The sequence below is a fragment of the Odontesthes bonariensis genome, chromosome 7, assembly GCF_027942865.1.
Source record: "Odontesthes bonariensis isolate fOdoBon6 chromosome 7, fOdoBon6.hap1, whole genome shotgun sequence".
Taxonomy (NCBI): domain Eukaryota; kingdom Metazoa; phylum Chordata; class Actinopteri; order Atheriniformes; family Atherinopsidae; genus Odontesthes; species Odontesthes bonariensis.
In genome coordinates, this window is record NC_134512.1 from 27,508,009 (window position 1) to 27,531,086 (window position 23,078).

Genomic DNA, 23,078 nt, shown 5'->3' on the forward strand with positions numbered 1-23,078 from the left:
TACTGTGTGGAAGAAACACCCTTCTTCAAAAAGATATTGTAAATCATGCCGACTAACATCTTCAGACAATTGCTGGGCAACCTTTAAAAGCAGCCAAATCAACATCAGTTGTGCTACAATTTGGATTTGTCTAAATTTCCCCCAGAAAATAGCACTGAAGCTGCATTTTCAATTAAAGCTGCGGTCGGCAACTTTTTTTTTAGTCATATTAGCTTGAACTGTCATGGGATTCTGGAAGTAGAATATTAAATAGGCTGTTTAGGAAAAATAACAAAATCTGTAGCTCCCTCTGAAGCCTGTAATCATGCTTACAAAAACCGAGCGCTCCCGGCTGTTTTTAACCAATCAAGTTAGGGTGGAGGAATCCTACCTGTCAATCACAGCTTGTGCACACGCTGCTGAGCGTGAGTCTGCCCCAGCTTGTGTGCGCTCACACTGGTGTGAACTCACGTGCACAACCTCATCCACAGAGGGGGAGGGGCTTGGGGGGCGATTCGGAGCTTGTTAGAGGTTGGGGGAGGGACCTGAAAGTTGTATCAGTTCGAATTTTCCGACTTTAGACTCGCAATTTTGAAAACCTGCCGACTGCAGCTTTAAGCAAAATTTTAGCGCATGTGTTATAAGAGGAAATAAGTCCTCTCTCAATTATCTTCATTTTCTTTTGGTGATATGAGATACACTGAACAGACTGAAGGATTACCAAAAATAGATTGCCTTACTCAGAGTCTGATGTTAACAGTGAACATTATGGGAAAACATTATAGGAAAGAGATACTTTGGAAATCCATTGCTCAACTTCTGCGACTGTGCACACACAGCCTGAATATGTATTATTAAAGGATAAGACCGTTTTTTTGACATTGGGCTCTTGATTTCACATTATAACATGATGTTCTACTCACCCCTGCTTGTTGCTGGTCATTTGGAGCTGTTCCGAAGATATTCGAGAGGCGTCTGGCTGCTCTCTTGAGATATTCGGCCATGAAACGGTTTCCTATGGGCAAGCTTATACAGGCACAAACTATGCTGTTTATAATTTATTAATTACTGTACACTAGCACTGATAACGTGGAGGTGCGTCGCTTACTTAAAAAAATCCGGGTTACTAATTTTGAATTTTAGCCGAATGAATAAATAGGCAGCAGGTCTGTGGGCTGTCTGTGGTAGTAGCACGAGGACGTCAGTAACACCCACTTTACGACAAAAATTCAAAATTACAGTAACCCGGATTTTTTTAAGTAAGCGACGCACCTCCACGTTATCAGTGCTAGTGTACAGTAATTAATAAATTATAAACAGCATAGTTTGTGCATGTATAAGCTTGCCCATAGGAAACAGTTTCATGGCCGAATATCTCAAGAGAGCAGCCAGACGCCTCTCGAATATCTTCGGAACAGCTCCAAATGTTCAACAACAAGCAGGGGTGAGTAGAACATCATGTTATAATGTGAAATCAAGGGCCCAATGTCAAAAAACCGGTCTTATCCTTTAAGCTGATGTACAAGTATTTTAGGGGTTAAGGAATTATCACTCCATATAGGTGAGAGTATTTTGTCATATTTATTCATTCAAGAGATAGTTTCTTGCCCATAAATATTAAAGTTCTGAAATGACATTTGAGTAAATTCAACTATTTTTGTTTCACCATAGGCACGAATGAACCTGGGGGGTGGTGAGATCAAACTCTCCTCATCTCAAGGAGTACAGCTGAATAACCTTCTGTTCCATAAAGTCTCACTGACTTGGCAAGATAGCAAGCTCACCATGATAATTGACGATCTCTACCCAACATACATCCCTGTGAGCGAAGATGGAGAAGAGCTAAACGTTGATCAGGGCATTTGGCTTGGGGGCACAGGGGACCTGGATGCTCCCTACCTCAGCAATGCCATTCCTCCCTTCCGTGGCTGCATGACCGACGTAAAATTTGAATCCCATCAGTTTGATATTCTCAATGCAGCATTAAAGCAGTGCCGTGACACAAAGGAGTCCTGCAGCAGCGAGTTTGAGATTGGGGATGGGGAGGCAACTAGTTTTAGCACTCCCGATTCCTTTGTTTCCTTCCCCACATGGAGCGAGGCTGCTGGTGCTCCAAGGACAGTGGAACTCCTAATGAAAACCACTATCGAAGATGCTTTGCTCCTTTTCCACCCAGGCAGAGAATCAGACTTCATTGCCATTGGTGTTGTGAAAGGTTATCTTAAGGGTATACTGGACCTTGGGGGTGGCATGAAAGTACTTGAGAATTTAGAGGTGCAGCTGGATGATGACCAGTGGCATCGAGTTAAGGTTCAGGTCTCTGAGGGTTCATTTGTTCTTACTGTAGACAGCCAGTCCTCATCCCTTCCTCTTGACTCTTCCAAAAAACTGGATTTGGTTGGAAACCTGTATTTAGGTGGCATCCAGGGGAAAATGAAAGAAGTCTTTCGTGAGAGCGGATCCTTGAGTCGTTTTGAGGACGACGTGACATCTGAATCTTTCATTGGATGCTTGGGGGAAATAAAGGTAAACCAAAAGGATAGAAGCCTTCAGGATGCTTTGGTGACCAAAGATGTTCACGTTAAATGTGAAGGAGAGGACTATGACTACTCGACTTATTATGATGCAGACACAACAACGTCCCCACCTGTCCACTTTCGATATGTTAATGTTGAATTAAATGAGCTGCTTTGCAATCCAACGGAAGGCATGCCTGAGATTTTCAAAAATTTAACTAAATTTCTTGATGTCACCCCTTTGCTTGTCCCTGAAGGTGGAGAAGCTTTTCTTGATATCAACAACTTAAGCCCGACATTTGACGTCAGTGCTGCAGGAATGCGTCTGTCTCAAATCATCTTTACTCTTCAGGATGATCCCTTGTATGGTCTGGTGGATATGAACATAAACACGAAACGCACAAGAAAGTTCACTCTTTTGGATGTTGTCAACAAGAAAATCAAGTACATGCATGATGGGAATGAAAGGCATGTAGATGAGATCCAGCTAGAGGTAGTTGCTAACAGTAATGAAAATCTTCCAGATTGTTTACAAACTCCCCATGAAGTTATCCTGCCGGTGGAAATCCTTCCCGTCAATGACATACCAGAACTTAGTGGAGGAGAAATCACCATCACAGAAAATGGCCGGACTCGTCTGAGTCCTGCGCTTATCAAAATCATGGATTCTGACTCCCGCTGTGATGAATTAGTCGTAACTCTAACCTCAGCACTTTCCGCAAATGTTGGGTACTTGGAAAATTCTGAGGAAAGACTCATCTCAAAGTTCACTTGTAGGGAGTTGAAAGATGGAAATATCTATTTTGTGCACAGAGGGGGTGATGCTGAAATCACCCTGAAAGTGTCTGATGGACAGGCAGTAAGTCAGTCAACTACTTTCAGGTTATTGGTGACGAATCCACATATGACCATTGTCACCAACATTGGCCTTAATTTGTCTCAAGGAAGCAATGCATCCATAGGTGTTCAGAATCTGGCTATTATCGGTCATCCCCGTAATGGAGATATTATGTATAACATCACACAAGCCCTTTTATTTGGAGAACTACAAATAGAGTCGAGTGATGGCACATACAAACCTGTTACAGCTTTCCACCAATCCGATCTGGATCAAGAGCGTGTAAGATACTTCAGCACAGACTCAAGCAACCAGGAAGATATTGTGGTGGAGCAGATTCAGTTTGACACCCATCTGGGGCAGTTTTCCCTTTTAAACAACACTTTCTTTGTCAAGATTTTCCCTGCACAAGTGAAAGTTTCAAACATGGTAGAATTGGAGATGATGGCTGGTGAAGAGCAAATCATCGGACTCGCAGAGCTTCAGGCTGAAGTTAAAGGAAAAAATCCAGATCCAGAAACTCTTAAATACATCCTTGTCAAGCCTCCAACACTTGGTAGTCTTAAGCTGTCAGACAAAGAGTTGTTTGAGGGTGACATGTTCACCCAGAAAGACATTTTGGACAATGCCGTGAGTTACAGGCTCAAGATCCACAGAGCTGTGGATGGTTCAGACCAGTTTCAGTTCAGAGTTTTTGCTGGGGACCAGCACTCTCCTTTGTACACCTTCCCAATTAGCATCTTTGCCGGTGGAAATCAGCCTGTTCTTATCAATGAGAGGGTGGTTGTTTTGCAGGGCGGTGAGCAGAGCCTGAACAAAAATTACCTTTGGATGCAGTCTCCAAGTTCCACAGAATTTTTCTATCAAGTCACACAAGAGCCAAAGCATGGGCGACTCATAAGGGATTCCCCATCTGGAATGCCTAGATTTGAGGGGGCAATTCGAGTTTTTAGTAATGAAGATCTGCTGCTTGGCAGGCTGATATACAAGCACGATGGCTCCAAGACGAGCAGCGATGAGTTCCATTTCTCAGCAACTGATAAAGGTTCAGACCCTCCGATAACTGCAACAGGTGTTTTCAGAATATTGATCCAATCCAAGAATGAGCATGCTCCTGTGAGGATTGTGGATAAAGTTTTTAATGTGGTCCGCTTCGGTCAGCGCCTGCTCACAACTGATGTCATTCAGTTCAAGGATGACGACTCAGGATTTAATGACACTCAAATTGTCTATGCTCGAGAGGGAATCCTCTCAGGCAATATTGTTTCAGCATCTAATCCATCGCAGCCTCTTTTCCGTTTTACACAAGCTGACCTGCGTGACAGGAAAGTCCTATTCATTCACCACGGAGCAGATCGGGAACGCTTCCCACTTCAGGTGTCAGATGGCTTCCATAAGACCACTGCGCTGCTGCAGATCCAGGCAGGTGAGGCTTACTTGCGCGTGGTAAACAATACAATCATCGTCATTGACCATGGAGCAACCAAAACCCTCGATACAAACCTTTTGAGCGCTGACTCCAACATCGACATCAGAGACAACAGTGAGATTAAGTTCCTGGTTACAGCACCACCCAGCGATGGCAGGATCATAGTGAGCGGGATTGAGGCTTTAGAGTTCACCCAGGAGGACTTGAAAAAAGGCGTTGTGTCATATGAGCACAATTATGATAGTCTTAGGTCCAAGGACTCCTTCAGCTTCACTGTCCAAGCAAAGGAGCATTCTAAGGAGGGCACATTCAGGATTAAAATATTTAAGCAAGGTTATCTTTCTGAGCCGGAGGTGATAACCAACAAGGCCATCCGTTCCTATGAGAGTGAACCCACTGTAATCGACCAGGACCATCTTAAGGTAATTTCCACTCTGCGATCACGATTTGTTTAGAAACTGGTGACTTCTTTTTAAAAAAAGGATTGGAGAGTTTTTTCATGACCTTAGCTACCAAAACCTAAATTAATTTGCTTCTATGACATTCAACTCGCACAGCAGAAAATTGTTGGGTTTTTCTGTCAGCCAGACAGATTCAATCACTGTACATATACATTTGGGCAGTAATTGTAAGAAAAAAAATATCATTGTCCTTTTCAAGTTTATTTTGGATTGTGATAAGGACCTTTCACATGACTCGTCAAGCCTTCTTTATTGCTTTGTAACTCTGACTCTACTCTACCACACGAAAGCAGGGCTTGAAATGACTGTACAGTCGCTGCTTCTAATTTGGTTTATGTACTGAATTACACTCTATTAAGTGTGGAAAACAGAGCACTAAGTATCCCCTCAGGAGCTTCCTGAGGCCTGCTGTTATTTCTAAGATGTGCCTGCTTGCACTTCACCCTGAAAGCAATTAATGAGGTTTAAATTGTTGGTCCATTTGTAACCCGCCCTCTGTATATATAAATATGTCTTCTTGACTCTTGAAATAATGAGGAACATTTCTGAAAGGAAAATATTCTCTCTTTTCTTTCTAAATCTGCAATTTGGACTGCTCACTGGACATAATACTGAAATATGTATCAAACAAAGCCAAGAGCTAAAGTGATGATTTGGTCTCTAGGACCGTTTCCAGATGTGTGTCCTTACTATGATATGAAAAGTAGCATACACTCCCGAAATGAAAAAAATGCAAGCAGGGTTGCTAGACAGACCAAGGCATCAGGCTCTTGAGAGCTGGATAGGACTTCTCAAAGTGGAATGGCCATAAATCTGTCTTTGTGAAAATCTGTAGCATTGCTTTAAATGATGCCAAATGTTAAAAATGTCTTTTTAGGTTCCCGTCCACCATGCCATCTAACAATATATGTCAACTTCATGTTACATTGTATTGCCGAGTCATTAAGAACATATCATGAAATTAACTTAACATTGCACAGTCAGAATGAACAAAGTAATGCAGTATACTATGAGAGAGAAAATGACAAGGCAAGTCGATATCAGTTTCATAGGCTGGTATTAGAAAAGTTGTGCAATTATCTGCAAATTTTCTCAGCTTAGTTGTTTCTCTGAATGTGTATCTGTCCTAACTGTGCTTTAACGTAGTAAAATGAGATCATGGCAAAAAATGTAGTAATTTTGCTTACATACAGACTTTTCATTCTGAATAAGTGCATTTTATGGACAGGGATCTTGCAAAAGCTTCCTATGATACAGTATGTAAAATATTATTTCTATCTATCTTTGCCTTTTAGGTGGAGCAAGCTGATATTCTGCCCACAGAAATGCTGTTTACAATTAAAGAACCTCCTCTGCTTGGTCATGTGGTCATGCTGACTAATACATCAGAGACCACGGCCTCTCCTGTCCTCGACTACATCCACTCCTTCACTCAGGAAGACATTGATGAGGGGCGTGTCCTCTACCTGTCTACATCCAACCAGGTTTATGGTCATTTGATTCATTCTGCTTAAGTAAATCAGATGTGGCAGCTCGTTCCCTTTCAACTACAAATTTTGAATAAGAACAGGCGAAACACAAACGCCACCTCTAATGACATATCAATGAATATCAGTAACGGGTCTAAACATCCATCTCTTTCAGGGTGAGGATGCTTTCACCGTGGACATCAGTAATGGTTTTACCACAGTAGAGAACCTGCGCATCATCGTGACCATTATGCCCCGGCTCATTCCCATCCAGAGCTTCAACTTTTCCGTGAAGGAGGGCCTGAGCAGAGCAATTAATGCAGACATTATAAACATCTCACATCCCTTCTACACCTCAGCAGTCATCGACTTTGTTGTGGAAGAGCCTCCACAGCATGGCGACATCCGCTACCTGGATGGAGATGAACTTACTTACTTTACATGGGATGAGGTATGGAGTACATAGATAGATATTTAAGTTCATTCCTAAAAAAAAAAAAATCACCTTTTTAAAAAAGTGACATACATGATTTATGTCACCTTTTACACAAATCTATGCAAATAACAACAAATTGCCATTGTTATTGTTATTATTGGCAAAAGGTGTCTGGCTATTTCCTAATGGCTGATGAAGATATGCATTGTTTTTAATGCATGTGCACTTAAATTTGCATTGAAAATATTAGACTAGAATTTTTTTTTTTCAATGGCCAATGCTCATACAATAAATTTTTGTCATTCTGGCGCTAAAAGATCCCAAAAGAGCCCAGTCTTAGCAAAGACGTTATCCCTTCTTGATAAATCCTGGAGAATACCATATTCCTGCTAACGCTACATTATGGCCATTAACAGCAAGGCATCACCATAGAACTGTTTTGGATTTGTTGTGCTTTACTACATGGAGTTGGGGAGAGAGATCCCAGGAGATGCTGCAGCTCAGCTATCTAGTCTCCCTCTTTGTGGTGCAGGCACTTCAGCTTCAGGAAAGTAGTTCCAGCTGGAAAAACACTAGATTGTGAGAGGACAACATAGTTTGGAGAAGTTAGTTAGTCACATCTTATAGGTCCTACATATGGCCCTGGTCTGCTAGCTCTACTTTGCTGAGCCATGGTGGAAAAACTGATGATGCCTTTGTACTGCCTGAAGCCAAAATAAACTGGCCCGTGTATTCCTCTAATAATGTGTGGGAGCACACAAACCTCCTGCCCTTTGCTTCTGCTTAACTCACTTAACACAGACAAATGAACACAGATATCTGAGACTTCCACTATAAAAATGTCCCAATATAAAGATTAAAGCTTTTCTGCACACTGCTTTGTGTGGCTTGTGTCCACTATGGACCCTGTCACTCTTGAGTACTCCTGACCTCAGGAAATGAAAGCCAGACTTATTGATGCGTTTATTATTGTTGCGATAAAGTAATCATTTGGGGTGGTACTGCGAGTTTATGGAATCTTACAGTAGGATGGATTATGCATCCATAGGTATGGAAAAACTAAGCAACTCATACAGAACGACAACTGCAGGAATGTAAAGTACCTCCATGTGCCATGTAACCCAGATGTGTCAAATAAGAATAGAATCTGAGTCAGACAATAAAGCCATAAGCACATGCAGCAACATGAAACACTTTGTTCTTATACACCTTTGTTTTAATCTGGTTTAGCTCTGTGCCGGACTCTGTTAGCTCCAAAGTCCACACTGCAACATGACCGAATAGCTTCACAGTGCAATTGTACTACATATTAAAAATGTCTGAAATACAGTAATCTCACAGAGCCTGGCATTTGACATCAATAAAAAAATGTAAGTAAAATAAATCATGCGTTTGGAATTCAACAGTAACACACATTTCAGTCTTTCCCTGAGTTGGCCACGTGTCCAAGAACCACCCACTGTTTATTGTCCCAGCAAGCAGACTGATTGTCTGGCTGACTTTCCCTGATCAGTAATGATGATGGGGGGTTGTTACTCCAGAGGGATACCAGTCATATGGGATCTATTTGGCACTTCCTGCAGTGTGAAGCGGGTCCCTTCATCCCAGCTGCTTACTGGCACTTGTCTAGACAAAGTTTTGACTGCCCGTATTTGAGAGAAGAGCTGTGAATGCGTCGAAAGGCATCACAATAAACAAATATGTATTTAGATTTGATCCAAATACAATTACAGGCCATTGGAATACGGAAGGATCTTAGCAGAGATGTTTTTCCTTTGTAATCAGAAAAAGGCTTAGCCCAATCACAGGTCCTGTTTTCCATCTGGTTTGCTTGACAAAGGATGATTGATTCCTTATATGCATCTGTTTTTCCTCAAAGCTTTGTCCAAACAAGAGGTGCTTCTCTTTGTTACTGTGCACGAGAGCCACTCTAAACTATGAAAACCTATATAATCTGCATCTACAATGGTAGATTTTTATTTTTCTGTATGTTTAAATAAATCATTTTGGCATGCCTACTGTCATGCCTAAGACATGATGATGGTTAGCTTAGTCTAACATATAAGCTTAGCCTAAGATAAAATGTGTAAGTAAGAGGAACCTGCTGGCTCAAGTCAGTCCAAAACATCAATAACTCACAAATAAACTCGTCTGCACATCTATATCCCACAAATAGGTGATATTTTGTTTGTTGGTAAATTCATGCTCAAGACTAGTCTTTATGCTAAGCTAGGCTAACTGTCTCTTGGCTAATTTGGCATACAGTATTTAACAAGCAGACTAGTGAGTAGTACTCTTATAACTCCAGGCAGTGAAAAAGCAGATTTATAGACTGCTTTTAAAAACCAAAACTACAAAGTGGGATGTAAAAGAATGCAGCTGTGAATAGTGTCTGGCAAACCCCATAGGTCGCTCTTTACAGTACCTGCTTACAGTAATTAAATTATCACAGCTGAGTCATTTGAGTAGAATGGTTTTTGCTACAAAGAAAAGAAAAAAAACTTCATGTGCTACAGTTATTCAATTCAATAAAATAAAATAAACGTTATTTGTCCGCATGGGGCTATTAAAGGCACAGAGGGTAGTTGTACACAAGTAACACGGAAAAGTTAAAGATAAATGTAGTGCAATACAGACTATTTGTACATAATTATACATTATATTGACCTGCAAGGCATATCAGGTCCTTTCCAGCAAACTAGTGCTGCATTCTATAAAGTTCGGGTTTCAAAAGAAACTCGTTTTCAAAATAGGTCATAGTAGAGGTCATAGTATGCTGATTTAGGTTAATTAAAGTTCTGGTTCCAAAATCACTGGCTCCTACATTTACTTTAATGCAACCAGCAGCATCTATTTGTTTCCTCCTGTGTGGAAAGTGCCCATCTGTTGCAGTTTACAACACAGGCTTGCTTTTATGAATATGGGGTTTCCAAGCCAAAGTTCTTCCAGAGCCACAGAGGACATTAGATTGACTGTTTTCACAGACTGAGTAACAATCAGAATGGCTATTAAAGTGATTGATGCGACTAATATGTTTCCCCTTATTTGGGATCTAACACTAATATGGGAAAATCCTACTGATTAAGCGAATATTCTATTGAAGAATTGGGCATGGAAAGTGCAGTGCGAGTGAAGTTTCTGACCCTTTCTTGCTATTTTGAACATTTTGTTATGTTATTTCACACGTCAGTTGGAAAACCGCATTCAACAATTCAGTAACGTTACGTTGTTTTCAAAAGAATTCCCTCTTTGCTCCTACATGCTGCTATATCGGGGTTTTTTCACAACTAGACCTTTACCATAGTGATGATGATGAAAATAATTCAAAAGGCAGACACTCCATATAAGGTAAAACCCAATTGTTATTGCCCAAAAGCTGAGTAGCCACCATTATTCTATAAGAGGGTTTAAGTACTAAACAGACTTTCTTGACAAGCCAAGCTTTACTGAGCTGCTCCATCCTGAAGGAGGTCTATGGAGTTTTAGCACCGCCATGCTGAACCTTACCGGACAAAAAAACAAGGAAGTCCATGTCAGCTTTAGTTAATCAAAACCTCCCCATGTTACAGCTTTCTGTGAGGTTTGGGGTGTTTTTATATGAGTCTTAGAGCATAACTGTTGAGAAAACTTCAGAGATAAACAACTATTTGCTCTGATTTCGTTGCTTTCTTGTTACAATGGGAGCAATGTCTCATTCTGGAGTGTGTGCTGCTGTGTCTTATTCGCTATTTCTCATTCTGCTGTAGAAACACAAAGAAGAACCCATCAGCTCCACTCACTATTTCTACTTTACAGTATGACTGCTGTGAAACTGTCATCTTGATGTTTTATTGCTCCGATTTAACTTCTTTACCTGAAAACGACAAAAAGGTTTGAAAAAAAAAAAGGTTTCCGCTAAATCTGAGTCTCAGGAGACGCAGTCATTTTGTTATTTTACATTTTAGGTTCCCCCTGTTTTTTCCCCAGGTTTCAAGATGTATCCTAACACTCACGTTTAATACACAGTTGAGTGACAACTGGATGCCTTTTGTCTCCTGCAGGTAAAACGTGGACAGATTTTCTACATGCATGACAGCACCGAGACCACAGAGGACACTTTCACTCTCACTGCCTCAGCTTATGAGTATGAGCGCCGCAGTCTTCCTGTCACCATCACAGTTACCATCATACCAGTCAACGACGAGGCGCCAAAACTGACACGCAACACCGGACTGGAGGTAAAGCTTCTCTCTTTGACAGTGCATTAGCTGTTAATGTAAATGCTAAATGAACTGGAAATGTTGCAGTATATGACACTATCATACCTATCATATGTACACAAGAAAGAAACTTTCTTGCAGTGATTCAAAACACTGGGACAAGTGTCTCATAGAGGAAACTGGAGAAATCTCTTGCTTCCCTACAATTTATTGCAGATTTCCACTGTCATTTATTTATCTGCTTTATAATTGCAGTAGTGAGAATGTTACATGTGTTTGTACATGCGTAAAACAAAAGAAAGAACAGCAAATTCATGGTTTTATTTATAACTGGTGAGTTGTTTAAAGGAAGTCAACAGCCCTCTTGTTCTTTATGCTTTAGTTGAGATCGAGTGTTTTGTTTCTAACAGACTAGACGTGAGATTTGAGTCATGTATGTCACATGATTATGAAGGAGAAGGGATTCCCTGCTATGAACAGGGAGAATTTCAGTTACATAGTATCTTTGCGTTTTTTTAGTGGTTTTTAGTGGTTCCAGATATGTTCAAATGTCAGCTTGGACACGAGAAGGCAAGTTAGAAAAATCTGATCAGAATAAGTCTGTCTCTCCCTGCATCCTAAAGATAAATACACTCACTGACCACTTACTTGGAATGCCTGTAAAGTCTGATTCAGTCCAATACATCAGCTCTGCCAAACGCTCCTTTCTTGCAAAGCTTCTACGTTTTCACTTTTTGTTTTTGTTGAAAAAAAGTTCATAAAAAGGTCATGGCGGATTGTGCTGGTGCATTGGACTCCATTGTATTTACATGGGTTCCTCATATTCTACCACTGTTTACTGTATGTATGCTAATGTGGTGGCCGCATATTCGGCAAACTCTCAAAATGATTTTTTTGTCAGTCGTGAAGTAGAAGTTTTGAAGGCTCAAAAAGTCGACTGTGCTGTAAGAGAAGTCAGGCAGTTGGAAAAGCCAGCAGTAATCAGCTCACAGGACTGGAAACCAACTGTGTCATTCAGCCCTCCCTGCTCTGCCTGCGGCTCCTCGTCTCCCTGGCAACCCGTATTTTTGGAAAACCAAGATGGTCGACGAGACCGCGGCTTTCTGGCAGAGTCAGGGGCAGCATCCTATCCCTGTGACTCCTCTGCAGTGCCTGCAGAATGTAACATAATGATATGTGGATGTCTAACCCACACAGGCTGGCCCAGCGCCTCTTGGATTGATTTAAAGCGGGAAGTGCGTGTGTGTGTAGTGACCTCTGTAGCAGACGATCAGACACGATGACTTGCATGGTTGTGATCAGGCTCTGCTCAAGCTTACTAGTGTATCCCAGTGTATAGGATACAGCTGGTCTTGAAAGAGTTTACATTCACGTCTGTCACTGTCTGCTTTCCCTTGACTTTGCTATTATTCTATTTATCTGTCTATCTATCTACTTATCTACTTATCTATCTATCTATTTATCTATCTCTCTATCTTGCAAACTACTTACTTCATTTATTAAGAATAATATTTTTGTTTTGTTTCTTATCAAAAGTCAAACCATGTTACACGGTTGCAGACAGAATGGAACAGCACTACTGTCGTCTTTCCTGTCTGCTTTTTTCCTGTAGTCTGTCTAGCTTTAGCTCCCACTCCCAGGTATAGAGTTCCAAACCCACTGATGCTTCTTGTCCTCAAATCAGCCAACATTTTGAATGCCTGAGCAGTTTGTGACACGGCCTCAGACCCTCAGAGTCTCAAACAGTTAAGAAACGATGGTGTCTTGTTGAGTCACTGGCAAACTAAGTCATTTCCCTATGGCAGCTACTTTATTATCGCCTCAAAATGAAGTATCAGGCATTGTGTCCAATCAAATTGGATCTGCAATCTATCCTCTTAGATGCTAAATGCATTGATTGTTATATAAACCATCAATTTGCAAGGCCATTTTCCAGAATACCTGCCCTAGTTTATGTGGCATCTCCAAGGTGGAGAGTGGGCTAATGTGGCCATCTAGTGTGAGGAGCTGGGCACTGCACTGTAGAGACATCCTCTTTAGTTTAAGGGAATGTAAATTATTTAGCATGTTGGGCAACTTTGTTTATTGTGTGTTTTAAGCATATCATAATGAGCATCACAAGTCTGGGGGGTGGGGGGTCATCATTCCGCAGAAACTGCATGTCAGTGGCCCTCACCCGAAATGTATGAAGCATTTCGTCAGTCCCATGCGTGGTAATACTCTCTGTCATCAGATGTTAAGCTTCTAAATGGAAATGGTTTTTAAATTTGTAACAGTGACAGCATGTGTTGGACATGACTCTCCAATACATAATTCCCAAATACAAGTTGTTTATATGTATATATATATGTGTGTGTTTTTCCTTTTAGTAAGAACACATAATGTATCCGGATGTGGTTTAAGTTACTGAGCACATGTAGCCAGAAAAAAAACCCTGCTATATGAAAATTCCCTATTTTAGATCAACAGGAAAGTTTCTCATGTATCTGCACGCTCAGAACTTGCTACTAGTGCCTGAGGATCCTCGGATTAGCATTAACCTTGGAAAAGTTACTCCCCACACACACACACACACCACCACCTCACCCCCTCAACACACATACACACACATTATAAACTATGTTTGCAAACCAACTTCTCTCCTTGAAGAAACGGGCTTCAAATATAAAGCTTGAGGCTTTTGAGAAACTTGGCTAATGTCTTATTAGTGCAAACCACTCTTAACATAAGCTGTTGGATATTGCCAGGAGCCTGTCCTTAAATTTGGAACATCATTAGCTCTGTTAGTTGTGGTAGAAAAAAAGATAGTTGGGTATTGTGGCAATAGTTGTTGTACTATTTTGCAAATTAATGCTGAGATACTGGCTATGTGGGTGGTGCTATTACCAGCTGAGTCACCTCTGCATACTGCACCATGTGTGGAGGAACCAGAAGGACTACCCCTCTCATCTGAAGGCTTCTGCAATGAGAGGATAAAGAAGCGGAGCGCATCGAGCGGCTGTCTTGTCCAGGGTGCACAGGGGATGGTGGGTGTTCCGCTTGAAGGCAAACAAGACCCACTTCCAGCCTTTTGAGCAGAGCCCAGAATTGACTAAGACTGTTTGGGTTAGTCTCCACTCCCCCGATGTTGGTGTGGCCCCTGAATAAACTGTCAGGCTGTGCCTTAGAAGAAAACAGCCCTGAGGAGATGGAGATTCTACAAAAAGCCTGATATCACATGATATCTCTGCAGATTTTAAGAGTAGGGCAGATAAAATGCAACCTTGTTTGTTGATGTAGGCTGATATGATGCTGTCAGTTCAATCTAGAATATTCTTCCACATATTCTTGCTCATCCAGATAAGTTATAGAGGAATCAGAGAGGTGATCATCTGGAGCATCATTTGGAGATTCAAGCTCAACTTTTTTAAACACTTGCTCAGGCCTCCCACCATCTGTGAATCTCAGTAGGCTTTGCTCCCTTGCTCTCCACACCCTGTCACACAAGACAGCCCAGCAAGCATTTGAATAACTATATTCAGTGTGAAACAGGCCTAAGTAGATGTGTTGATATACTAATTTAGAGACTGTTGAAACTAAAAAATGTAGCATAGACATCTAAAAAACTTCTACCTCAGAGTTAAGTGGCTTAATTTAAAAGTGGATGTCTAGACATCTTTTCGCCAGCTAATCATCAAGTTAGAGTTCATCCTGACTGGTCAAACCTGCACATTTTCCAGTGCCAAGAAGTGCTCAACACTCACAATGAAATAGCCACGTTGCTATGTGGCTGTCCTGGAGATTTCACAGCACAACCAGTGGTCACGTGTGTTGATGATATACTTCTATATGGTATACTAATAATCCATCTTATTGCATGTTGTGTAGGCCTTTTTTATGTACTGAAACTGTTTAAACAAATTCTGGTTATCATTACATATTTACCTTTTTCTGCCACCATGCAGTAATTGTAAATACTCAGTGTAGTTTCGGGGTTTTTCATGGGTACAACAACAGGACTATTTATTTCACTTCCACCCAAACCCTACTTGTCTTTGAACTTGCCCCCTGTTATAAAAGTTACCATTAGAGTGGAACAAAGATACAATCTTGCAGCAAAAATAAAATCACAGAGTCTGTAATGATGGATTACTGCTTTGAAGTGTTGACGCTGTGTGTCGCTGGGATGGAGCTTTGATGGAGTGTGAAACCAAACGGGATGTTTTATGCAGTGGACTGTAAGGCAACTAAATTATACACTTCACAGTGCATTTGTTACATTGGGCAAGTCACGAAGAGGCCGAAATACCAGAAATGTCATAAAGGACTTGAAAAGACAACACTCTTTGCAGCTTCACAGCAGCTCCAGACAGAACAAATTTAAGTCACTGTGAAAGGGGTAAATTGTTTCATTTGAGCATAGAGCAGCAATGATGATCAGTATTTTGGTCTACTATTTTATTAAAAACTAAAATACCAGTACTATTACTTGATTTATTTTCACTAATGCCCAGAAATGTTTGGAGGGATATCTCATCAACAAATAGATTGTCTTAAAATATGGTAAAAAGCATTCAGGTCCCTTCAGAATAGGCAATCCCGTAAATTTTATTTTAAGTTCAAAACTTTCTTAAATGACTGAACTGATGACATTCCCATCATCCTCTGCTTTCTGTATGCTAACACACTGAACTAAGGTGGAAACGATAAACATTGGACCTGCTAAGAATGCTAAACAATAAGTTGCTAATTTGTGAGCTTGTTAGCATGCTGATTTTAGCATTTAGCTTTGAGCTAAATACCGTCTCACAGAGTCGCTAGCTTGACAGTTGCTTTATAATCTTCTTTTAAATAATTACTTAATCTTATTTCATTTAAATTGTGAGTGTGAAAAAATATCTGGATTATATGCCATTTTAAACCCCTAATTAGGCTATAAATAGCACTTACAAGCTAATCATGATGTATTTTCAAATTCCCATGAAAAACTGGGCACATGATGGAAAAGGTTTTAATAGGAAAGTTACAATAATCAAAAAAAGAAGTTACATTTTCTGAAATTTAGGCATCATTAATAAACATACTGGCTTAAGAAAGTGGTCGGTGTTAATCTGTGTAAAGAAATCTCTCTTATTTATTTCTCTGGTGCGGTGCCCTCATTAGACCTGAATGCTTTGAGTTTTGACATACTGCTTCTAGACTTGCTCAACAGTTCTTTGTAAATATATTCTGTGACTTCATTTATTAACAACCTAGAAAATCACATTAACCTTTTAAGTGTCAAAGGAGGGCTTGGGACAGATGTAAATGAGGCAAGTCGTAAGAAACTGGCCACAAAACAAAAGAATACTGACAGTAATTATGTGTGTAGAGGATAATGTGCTTTGTAAATATAGCATATTCACCTCTAAATGTAATTGGATCTCAGTGAGTGGCACTTGAAGCACTGAAATCTTAGACTGAGGTGCGTTCTCTCTTTTTTATCCTGCCAGAAGCTACTTACACCGTATCCAGAGTGTACAGGAAGAAGGAGAGGTACAGGAGGGTGAATGGCTCTCTAAATCGATATCTACCTCATACTGCAGGGCACCCTCAGCTCACTCTCCCAACTGATTTCAACTATTTAAGAATGTCTTTCTCAGGATCTGGCCCATTTCTTTCAATTAATACTTCTTTCAGCCGGCCAACCATTAGAGGCCCTCCACCCAAGGAGAGTCATTCAGCCTGCACTGCTGTGCTCCATCTTCTGCTAACAGGAGCAGTTAGACTGCTGTGGAGGAATAATTAACCTTTTAAATTGTTACTTTAGAGGTGGTTGCTTATTGGATGAGCTGCCTCTTGTTTATGCACTTTATTTCTTTACTTAAGTGTTTTGTCCATGTCCACATATACAATATATCTATATCTGTCTGTCAAGATATCTATCTACATGAATCTCTTGGGTAATCTCTCTGTCTCCTGCTGTCTTTGATGTGTTGCAGGTGCTTGCCGGTGAGGAGGCTGATATCACCTCCAGCATGCTGAGCACAGAGGATGCTGATACCCCCACAGAAGAGCTGGTTTACCACGTTGAAACTCCAATCAATGGGATGGTAGCACTGAAAGAGAAGCCAGAGGAGGGCATCCTAAATTTCACACAGGCGCAGATAAACAAAGGGGAGGTCATTTTCATTCACAAGGGTGAGGCAACTTTAGATGAGAGAGCAGGGGTTCAGTGTTCGGTCACAGTAAATAATCCATCATCTCAATTTTTTAAAAACTTTTTTCAGTATAACATCCATAAGTCAGCTATCTTTAAATATTTCAATCCTGGACTTTAACTGACTCGAACACAGGTTTCTCTAAATACTCAATACTTTATAAAGTAGTCAGTGGTACCTTTTAAACTCCCCTAAAGATATATTGTGACAATGTTGTGATTTTATTGTAATAAGTAAGTGTATTCTTTTTTCATCACGGCAACAAATGTATGGAGTAATGTATAGGATCCTTATTACACCTTGCATCAAAAATATTGTGATTATGTATTGAAGTTTCGGAGTGAGGAAAAAAGAAACTAAGAGCTACGGATTCAACCAAACAGATGGTCACTAACAAACAAACCTCTTCCAGGTGAGGAGTCGGGTGGTTTCAGTTTCACCGTGACAGATGGAGAGCACACGTCTCCTCTCTACCAGTTTGTCATCACAGCAAGGCCTCTCACCATCACCATGATAAAGCAGGAGGAACTCATTCTATTTCCAGGTAAGATGCCAAAATTCTTCAGATTTTTAGCCATCAGGTGACGAATGTGCAGTCACTTGTGCTTTGAATGAATGAGCGCTGTCTGTGGTGGGTCTGAAGTTTTCTATGTGTAATCTACGAGCTACACACTTGGAACTATAGCAAATCATGCCTAACATTTATAGAAATGCCATCAATTTTTCCCACGCCTATCGTGTTTCAATGTCGTTTTGTGCAGCTATTATCTGTTTATTGTGCAGATGACTAATGAGCAAAGCCTCTTTTTCTTCTTTCTCCAACTCCCATGTGGTGAAAAACACATCAAGTAAACACATTTGGACCTTACATGAACCATAAGTGACATGACCCATGAATCATGAGAATCAATAGTAAAGAAATAAAAAGCCCCACTTTTTTCACACAAATTTTCAATGTAATTAACGGCAATACAAGTTCTTTTTGTTTATGCAATCCAGTACAGCTTCTCTGCTATAAAGATAAAGATGATGATATCTACACTGTTCAGTTTTTACACTTTTATGTGTTTTAGCACAAAGATCACAGCTGGTAATTAGATTAGAAATCATAGCATACCTATTACAGTGTCCAGATAATACACATATATGTATATTCTATTCTTCTTTTTATTTAACCCAGTTATACCTAAAATGCATTCTGTTTATCTTAGTTACTTCTGAAGTCGTTCAGATTGGATTTGATTTTAAGTAATGTTTGCTAAACAGCAGCCCCTTATGGCCATAAGTGGTAATTACAGCACAATGACACTTCCCTCACTTCCCTCAATTTCCCTGAATGTCTCCATGATTGTTTTGAGACAATCGCTTTAAAAATATCTGTCATACTTATATGAAACATTTGTAACTGTGATGTAACAGCAACCCAAGTGGAGTCAAGTGGTTTGCAAACTAACTAATGTCATCTATTGACTATGCTAATAGAGAGAGTGTAAGCTCTACGCTTGAATCTGCCATTGATACTGAATGTACCTAATTCTACAGTAGTGCATTTTATTTCTTGATATTTTAACTTTTTCATTTTTATAAGTCACCTGATCCCAGTTTTGGTGTCTTTAAACAGCTGCCTTTCATAGCTGCTGTGCTATTTATAACTTGGTTGTGAGATCTTTTGTCACATTTACTGAAAACGTGGATACATTTTTGAAGTGATGCTCCCCACATCAGGAAAATGTTGTACCCCTTGCCAGTGTTACAGCTCGGGGTTCTTTTAAACTACATTGCTAAGAAGCCATTTTCCTCGCATTAATCTCAGCCCTCACTGGACCCCGTGCTCGTGTGTGTTCTTTCACAGGAACCAGGCAGCCCATCACAAGCGCCCATCTGGGGGCTGAAACCAATGAGGACGGGAATGAGATCAACTTCTTACTTGTCCGTCCACCTCGCTTAGGAAGACTGATCCTGGCAAATGACAGGAACCAGTACGAGGAGATTTCCCAGTTCTCACAATCACAGGTATTTCTTCCAGGCTTGAGGCTGAATGTATTTCTGTTTAAAGAGATTTAGCTCTTTTTCACCCGTTAAAAAGAATATTCTTCGACATAAATATTCAATGAAGATAAAGGTAACTGCAATACCTTTGACAAAACTATTTAAACAGTAAAACCATTAAACCTATTGAAACTAAACTATTTAATTATCAATTCATTATTATTAATAATCATTCATTTAATTGGAATTGTTCACTTGCATTAAGTGGGTATTGAAAAAAATCAATTATTTAGCATTTTGTTGACACAGTAATATTTAAAGTAATAGCGAGTTTGTAGCAATAAGCAATAGCATCTGTAAAAGGCACTACGTAAGAATATACTGTGTAATGCCCTTCTGATGCGTTAATCCTTTCAACCCGAACTGCTGCTTTAGGATCAAACACCGCTGTTCCATGAAATGACTTCAGTCGAAAGAGAGACTTAGAGTGGCATCAAAGCAATAGGACAGCTCACTCATTTTGGACTAAACCAGGTGTAATTTAGTGTTTGTTAACATGGTAGAAAATGTCCTTCCCAGACCGACAATGGTGATTTTTATTCAAACAAGTTCAAACAAATGAGTGACCTACACCAAATATTGTGGTTTGAATACTGTTTTCTTCTATCAGTGTTATTACCCTATAATTAAATAAACCCTTTGCCACAGAGAGGGCAGATCATATATGATATGTGTTAATATTCACATAAATTTCGGGTAAGGACTTGTTAAAACCTGTCATGTCCACCTCTGACCCGTGCTCTTCAATGATGTCAAAAAAATAAATGAGATTAAGCATGCAGCTTATTGATTTCTAATCATTTTCAGGGATCTAAAGGGGACATTCTTAATAATTAGATATAACTGAATAAAAATAATATACATCGTAAACAATGCTACTCAAAGCTTATCAGTTTATCCGACCGAAACAAATAATTCCAAAAGTCATGAGTGACCGACTTTTTCATCTCCTTCCAAGTTCTTTGACGTCTAACTTAATATTTAGTGTTCTAAGCACATAGGCCCACTGCTGTCTTTCATACAGAAAGCCATGAGCATGTTCCTCTTCCGTACCAGCAGAGGTTGCTATTTAAAACATAACTGGAAGCTAACTGGAAACTGGAACTGGAAACTATGCATGTGAAGTTATCAGACATGTGACTGTACTCAGTTACTCCTGGCTAAGCCTCACTGAGTGGTAAAACCCTGTTTTACTGGTTGAAAAGACACAACAACATATCCAAGACTGGGGAAAAGCTGCTGTGCAAACTTCTGCACCAACATATTTAGGCAGAAGTCACAGATTTTTTTTGGTAGCAAAGTAAAAAGTCTAAAAAGTAAAGAGCAGAGAGCTAAATGGATTTTTAGCGAAAGTCATTATTATTGGAATTAATATTTTGAAATATTTAGTTTTATATTATTGAAAATAGCCTTGGTCTGCATCGTGGGCATTTTTTCAGAATAAGTTTATTTTTTCTCATTTTGATTGATGGTTAAATCAACCTGCTTACTAAGTTTAGAAGTCAGTTGTGTTCCAAAGTTATAAATCGATTGGTATTTTAATCATTGCATGACTCTGCTCATATATAAGTTGAACTGCATCATGGATTCTACACTATAACTCCATCCAGACTCAGAGTTTTAACTATAAGAGTTTGAATGAAATAGGAACTGTTTGTACAAACCTGTCCGTGCACAACCAGAATGTTGACTGGAGTCTTCATTACATTAATATTGCCAACAAATTGTACTGTGCAGTACAACCAGACATTAAGACTTTGAGGAAGATATTAATATCAGGAACCCCATTCTCTGGCCAGATGTTGACAGTCACAGTCCACAGTTCCCTTGGTAGGTCACAGAGATCCTGGTTGAGACCAATAATCTTTCATTTAAGATGATATTCATTTGTACTCCCATTCCCATGACTGATTAAATGAGCAAATGTCCAGATTCTGAGGGGGGAAACAAACTGATTATCAACATGCCACTAATGGTAGCTTTAGCCTTTAAAGGATTTTTTTTTTTTTTTGGATACAGTAGCTGACAGTTTGGTACCACTACGTATGCAACTGCCAAGGCTGAAGCTGATTCAAGGCCGCCTGTTCATTTCCATCCCTGACATCTGACTGCTTGGATGAGCAAACTGCTCTGTTTAGAATGTGACAGAAAATCTAACACTAAGCTGAGCTGAAAACACGATTTGACTTTCTCGGTAGTGTGGGTCTGAGTGTGCACACATATTTACTCCTGCACATTTACGTCTGTGTGTGTGTGTGTGTGTGTGTGTGTGTGTGTGTGTGTGTGTGTGTGTGTGTGTGTGCGTGCGTGCGTGCGTGCCTGCGTGTGCATGTGTGCGTGTGTGTGTGTGTGTGTGTGTGTGTGTGTGTGTGTGTGTGCGCGTGCTTACTTGGTGAAGGCTCTTTTTTTTTTTCCTAAGGAACATATCCAAAATAATTTCAAGCCCGAAACTCCAAAAATAAAACTGATTTCAACTTGACAGGGTTTAGAGTTCAATGAAAACGAGACAATCGTTTTTCTATAATTACAGATTAAAGTTGTTCACAGCCTGATGTCGCATAAAAGTTATCCATTCTAGTACTGATTGCTCCAGAAGCTTGTGTGTGTAAAACATGGAGGAAGAGTTAGGTTTAGGACTGCCTATTGCCTTATCCCAGTTCATATGAGCCAGACCAATGCTGAAGCCACTTGAGCTGCTATTTGTGACTATGACACTCACAACTTGCCATCATATCAAGAGACTGATGGAGGAAGTTACTGTAAAAGCTACGTGTCTCTTAACAAAATATTTTCACATTGTTGCCCAAATTTTGCAAGATTCAGTTGGAATAAAAACTAAATAATCAAAGTACAGTATATATCTGCTGAGACAGACTGTGTTCTGAAATATTCTCATCAGTCATTTAAGTGGCTACGCTGGATATAAAAGGATATTGAGTGTTGTTTTTATTGTAACCGTCTTCTAATTTTGCATCTCCTGGTGCCCACAGCTGGAATCAGGAGTGGTCTACTATGAGCACCAGATGCCTACTGAGCCTTTCTGGGTGGTGAGGGACTTCATGGAGTTCATTCTGTCATCCCATCCGGCTACTGACGTCCGTCACCTCCTGCCCATCACTGTCTCTTATTTTGCTGCTCACAGCAACATCTCCTCACAGCTGTGGAAGAACAAAGGTAAATGGCAAAATGACGCTGCGACACAACGGTATGGGAAGAATATTGTCAATGACGTGGTTTTTCTAAAAGGCCTTTATTGTGGATGAGCACTAATAACCGCTAATTCAACTCAAACATCACAATTGTATAAACATGTCTGCAGATGTCAGTAAGCAGAGATGAAAAACCCTAAAATAGGGCTCCAGATGCTTTATTCAGACACAGTATTGTTTGAAGGTTGCCATAAATCTAAAGGTTGGGTCAAACAAATGATATATTGTTTAGACTTTGATCATATATTTTACCCAAAATCAATATTTTGAGTACAAAACACCTAATAAATATTCCACAGTTATTTCGATCACAT

The 23,078-nt window shown here is 40.0% G+C and overlaps 1 protein-coding gene across 1 annotated transcript in view; it reads left to right on the forward strand.

Annotated features, from left to right (window-relative positions):
- The window catches only part of cspg4 (chondroitin sulfate proteoglycan 4), a 70,740-nt gene that overhangs the window by 43,040 nt on the left and 4,622 nt on the right, over positions 1 to 23,078 (forward strand). Inside the window, exons 3-10 of the mRNA XM_075470367.1 lie at positions 1,651 to 5,184; positions 6,519 to 6,707; positions 6,868 to 7,143; positions 11,169 to 11,345; positions 17,288 to 17,486; positions 17,919 to 18,050; positions 19,359 to 19,519; positions 22,546 to 22,729. Coding sequence (XP_075326482.1) covers positions 1,651 to 5,184; positions 6,519 to 6,707; positions 6,868 to 7,143; positions 11,169 to 11,345; positions 17,288 to 17,486; positions 17,919 to 18,050; positions 19,359 to 19,519; positions 22,546 to 22,729 — 4,852 coding nt within the window. The remainder of the gene's footprint in view (positions 1 to 1,650; positions 5,185 to 6,518; positions 6,708 to 6,867; positions 7,144 to 11,168; positions 11,346 to 17,287; positions 17,487 to 17,918; positions 18,051 to 19,358; positions 19,520 to 22,545; positions 22,730 to 23,078) is intronic.